General features: G+C 41.3%; 1 protein-coding gene across 1 annotated transcript in view; it reads left to right on the forward strand.

The window, feature by feature from the left end:
* The window catches only part of TXNRD2 (thioredoxin reductase 2), a 78,181-nt gene that overhangs the window by 40,276 nt on the left and 32,685 nt on the right, over positions 1-5,220 (forward strand). Inside the window, exons 10-11 of the mRNA XM_018556980.1 lie at positions 93-184; positions 312-486. Coding sequence (XP_018412482.1) covers positions 93-184; positions 312-486 — 267 coding nt within the window. The remainder of the gene's footprint in view (positions 1-92; positions 185-311; positions 487-5,220) is intronic.

The raw sequence follows: 5,220 nt of genomic DNA on the forward strand, positions 1-5,220 counted from the left end.
ACAAGAGGCTTCCTCCCCCCAGTCTATCCATCTCTATCTAATCCCACTTTTAATGTGACACATTTTTATTCTCCATAACCAACCATCTTAAGATGTCTCACTTGAGTGTGCAGGATTCTTGACTGGAATTGGCCAGGATACCACCACCATGATTAGGAGTATACCTCTCAGGGGGTTTGATCAGGTAAGCAAGTGTATTTTTGGCATCAGGGGAAGTTCTACTGAATTGGTCTGTCTGAAAATGTTTTACTGACTTTGATTATATATCAGTGGCTCCAATGGTAACCTTACATTTTCTCTCGTTTCTACAGCAAATGGCTGTGCTAGTGACTGATTACATGGAGTCCTATGGTACAAAGTTCTTAAGAAAATGTAGCCCGACAAGTGTAGAAAAGTTGGAGAGTGGAAAACTGCAGGTGACCTGGAAAAACATGGATTCTGCTGAAGGAGGAAAGGAGACTTTTGACACTGTCATGTGGGCTGTAGGTAAGATATTGGGTAAACACAACACAATAAAGGGAGACACTAATGTTTAACTGACTTTTTTGTAAAGTACAACTAAAGGCTCCTGTATGGCGGTTTAAACAAGTAACAAATCCAGTTACTATGTGATGCACAGGTCTCCTACCATAAACAAAAAACTCCCTTTACCTTCCCTGACTGAGCCAAATCTTCCTGTATTTGTGTCTCACACACTCCTCCCCCCAGACACTGCAGCTCACAGTGGAAGGATTTTAGCAACAGAGGGAGTGCTTTTAATCCAGGCAGTGGGCAGGACCAGGTGTGGTCAGGTACTGTTAGACAAGATTCCGGCTTGTAAATCAGCAGTGACGATGATGATAGCCACACCCCCTGAAGCATCTTCTCCCATCATAGTACAAGCAGGCACAGCCTGCATTAGAGTGGTAACTCTGCTCTGAATTTGGAAGCAGTGCAGCATTGTTGCTACACCATCACAGGAAGCTCTATTAGGTATGAAGTAGAAGTATTTGTGGGACTTTGCAGGGGGACTACGAGAAAACTGTAAGTTTAGATGAGGCAGCAACTTTTTTTTTAATGGGAGTTCATATTGATGGCATATATTGTTTACATTAGTCTGTGTAAACATTTAATACAAAGTGTGCACATGACACAAGATTCACATAGTCATATGGGTTGAAGCGCACAGAAGAATCAGTTCACCTTTAGACTCATAATAGACTACTAAACATTTGAAAACGAGCCAAGAGCTCGTTGACTCTAAATGTAAGTGTGAAATATTGAACTGTATTTACTGAACTGAATTTATCTGTAAATGTTTTAATGCGAGTCCTGAAAACACTAGATATTCCATTTAAAAAATAAAATCATCCAATATGACTATTTTCCGCCACCATCTCAAACTTACATTTGTAAACCTAATATTATCAGGGTTATTCACAAAAGGGTGAAGAATTCGGAGAAGGCAGGAGTAGTGAACAATCTAGGACAACATAGCTGATTTGGAAACATTCTCCAATTCAGCTCACTTTCCAGTTCAGCTATGTTGTCCTAGATTGTCCACTTCTCCAAACTCTTCACCCTTTTGTGAATAACCCTGTATGTCTTTTTTTAGTATTTCTACATTCCTGATATCTGTATGACCTTTTTGTGGTTTCTAGAGATCTACCTCACTCTAGTGGATGTGATAGAACAATCTGAGCTTAAGATATCAGATTTTAGATTATACATAGGATTTCTGTAAAATCACTCCTACTCTGCTTCTTCATGTGACATCAGCATTGCAGCCAACTTTATAATTTCAGCTAGTGTGCATGAAATTAAGCTACATCAGTTTGCACTGTGATTTATAAAATAAAGGAAGACAGTACAGTTACAATACAATTCAAGACAACAGGGTTAAAGAAGAACTATGAGGTGAGTGCTTTTCACTCACCTTATAGTTCTAGCCGACCTGTGACAATGAGACTGTCACAGGTCGGCTCAGTAGATCGGGAGGTGAGCGAACACATACCGGAGTTCGCTCACCTCTCGATCCTGTCACGGCTCTCTGCCGTGACAGGGAAGGGGCTGGATTCCCCCCCTCCCCGCTCCGATCCGCCAGCGCTGACTGGCGGAACGGACGGGGGAGTGGGCGGGTAAAGCTGGCTTTGCCTCTAGATAGGCAGAGCCAGCTGTCAGTCACGCAGCTGGGCGGATCCCGGCACAATTGTCGGGATCAGCTCGCAGTATACTGCGGCGTCTCAGTATACCGCGAGCTACAGCTCGCGGTATACTGAGCCTAGGGTGACGGGAGGACGCTAGTTTGTGTCCTCCCGTTAACCCTAAGGAGAAGTATGGGGAAAAGCCTTAACCCCCATAGTTCTCCTTTTAAGTTGACCATACACTGTTTTTTTTTCCATTGAAACTTCAGGCTGAATGAAAAAAATGTGACAGATTCCTCCATCCATGCTAAACAGCAGTGGGTGTGCCACTGTCAGAATACCTGAGCAGTGACAGTAGCCAATTGGCTGCCGTCACTGTGGGACCCCAAATTTTGTAACTAGCTCCTTCAATTTTCTCATTGCAAGGCCACCCACTGAGCAAATTGTGTTCATCATAAACCGGGTGAAATTCCAGCTTTAGGAGGGCTTGCTTGCGCAAGTGTACAATCTAGGGAGGGATAAAGTAATAACTGTGCGGGTGGTAGGGGGGGAGTTGTAGGAGAAAGTAAAAGTTCAGTTGTAAGGTAAAGACAGTATAGCTTCCCTGATGAGATAAGTTATGAGAGATCGCCTAAAGGGCTACACAGTAGAAAATAGTTGGAGAGATTGGGATAGGAAGTTCCAGAGGATAAGAGAGGCTATGAAGAAGTCCTGGAGGTAAGCATGGAAGGAGGAGATATGAGCTCAGTTTTGGAAAGATGGAAAAATTGAGTTTTAGAGAGTGTTGGGACATCCATAATGATATGCCATTAGACAGTTAGTAATGAGTGCAGAGACTGAAGGGGTGAGCTGAGGAGTAGAGAGAGTTATACTTTGTCCGCAAAGTGATGGTATTGGAAGTCATTAAAGCAGGGGTGGGCAACTCCAGCCCTCCAGCTGTGCTTCAAGTACAAATCCCAACATGCCTCTGCCTCAGGGAGTCAGGCCTGTAACTGTCAGTCTCACAATGCCTTGTCGCTCCACAACAGCTGGAGGGCCAGAGTTTCCCACACCTGCAATAGAGGCTGGCCAAGGGAAAAGGTGTAGAAAGATAATAGAAAGAATCAGAGGACAGAGCCTTGGGGGTCCCCTACGGAAAGGAGGAGATGGAGTTGTAGTTTACACTGAAGGAGCGCTAAGATAGGTAGGAGAAGAACCAGGAAAGAGCAGATCCTTGGAGGCCATGAAAATGAATTTTTTTTTTTTTAGGAGCAAAGCAGTATTATGGTGCCATTGTATCCAGAATGACTGTGTAAAAATAGACTTTACCTTTAAAAGAGTTTTCACATCTGCTATCTAGGGATTACTAGAGAGCCGTAACATGAGAGAGGGAGCAATAAAGGTCTTATAACGGGTACTGTTAGATGGGTAGCAAAAGGTATGGCTTAAACCACTTTTTCTTTCCTGTTGACAAAAGAATACAGTAGATCCTGGCACTCAGGAAGGCTGATGTCTGTCTACTGTTCTTAGTGATGTCTCAGCCTGTATATGGCTAACATTAGGAGCAGCATATTTACTTTCAGTGTTGAATATTGGAATAATGATAATGTGTTGAATCATCAATTAAAAATGTATTTTAGTGACTTTGCTTTGATGTGAGGAAACAGACTGACTCTCTATAGAGTTTTTTTCCCCTAACAAACACATATACAAGCATGGCTGTAGCTCACAAAAATATGTGCATTGTGAACTGCTGTACTACCTTATTCCTTCCACTGACCACTGAGAAAATGTGATATCAGCTCAAATTTACCAACTAAGCTGATTAAGCTTTCATCTGTTGGAGGTGTCCTGAGGTTACCCACATGCGGTTTTTAAACTTGTATGTGAGTATTATTAATCCCAATTTGTTTAAATCTTAGTTTATTACACAATGTGTTGCCTGGGCCATAGATGCTTTTCTTATTCATGACTGTAATATAGCAGCTCTGATCACCTGCAAAGTAAATCCAACATTGTGAGCGCATATGTCTACAGCATATATGCAAATCCAGCTCACAAGCACATGTTAAACTAAACATACAGAGCTATTTATTTCTCTGTAGTCGAGCAACTAAACCTGGTAATAAAGACAGTTTTTTTCTGTTTTGCTCCTCTATGCTTTTTTTTTTTATACACTCTCCCTTTTAAGATTAGATGTATGAACTGTTAAATCTGGTTAATTGATGTGAAGTTGGTATGATTCATTGTGTTGTTTTCTTGATGTAGATCTTAAAAAAAACGCACCTTGTATTTATAGATATGGTTCAGTACTGGAAAGTGTGTATTACATTGAGATATGTGACATTACTGTGTTATCCTGTTTAATCATAGCCAGTATATTTTTATTTATTTAGAAAATTAAACTAGCATATACTGCTAGGGAAAAATAATATTGTAACTAATGGCACAAATTTTGGTATAAGCGCTCTTTTTTTTCTTTTAAACATCATACAAATCGCCAGTGCCGTTAGAATGCTGACTGGCACATAATGTGTGCCCTTTCCTACCTCCCAAGCTGAGATGGATAGAGCTTGCACATCCTCACCTACAGTGGCCAGGCAACAGCACAGTAACATATGGCACTATGTGTATTGCGTATGTTGCCATTCTAAATTAATGGACAAATAAAGTAGGTGCTGATGGACCTGCACATGCTCTCCATCGTAGTAAGCTGCATTGGAGTGCAGCTGAGCCTGTTCATTGAAGCATTTAAATACTATTACCAAACAGTAAAAGTGCTTTAAAACAATCCCTCTCTGACCTCTGTAGCTGCATGTACTGTGAAGTCATTCATCCTCAAAGATCTCAAGAGAGACTCTGAAGTTGGGTTTCCATCAGTTTCTAACAGCATACAAGCACATGCTGTGTGTTTAGTGCTTTTGTTGTGACAGTTGGACATTTATTTCCTATAGGCACACTTTAAATATGGATCTGGTTGTGTCTAAATATGATTTCTGACAAAAGGGATTTTTTATTTGTTGGTTTTATATGGAAATAGTGATGTTTTTACAGCAAATCATTACTGCCTTCAGTCTGTTTTAGGGGGGGGGGGGGGGGGGGGAGCATCTTGTTTATT

The sequence above is a fragment of the Nanorana parkeri genome, unplaced genomic scaffold (genome assembly GCF_000935625.1).
Source record: "Nanorana parkeri isolate BGI_ZX_2015 unplaced genomic scaffold, ASM93562v1 scaffold260, whole genome shotgun sequence".
NCBI classification, from domain to species: Eukaryota; Metazoa; Chordata; class Amphibia; order Anura; family Dicroglossidae; genus Nanorana; species Nanorana parkeri.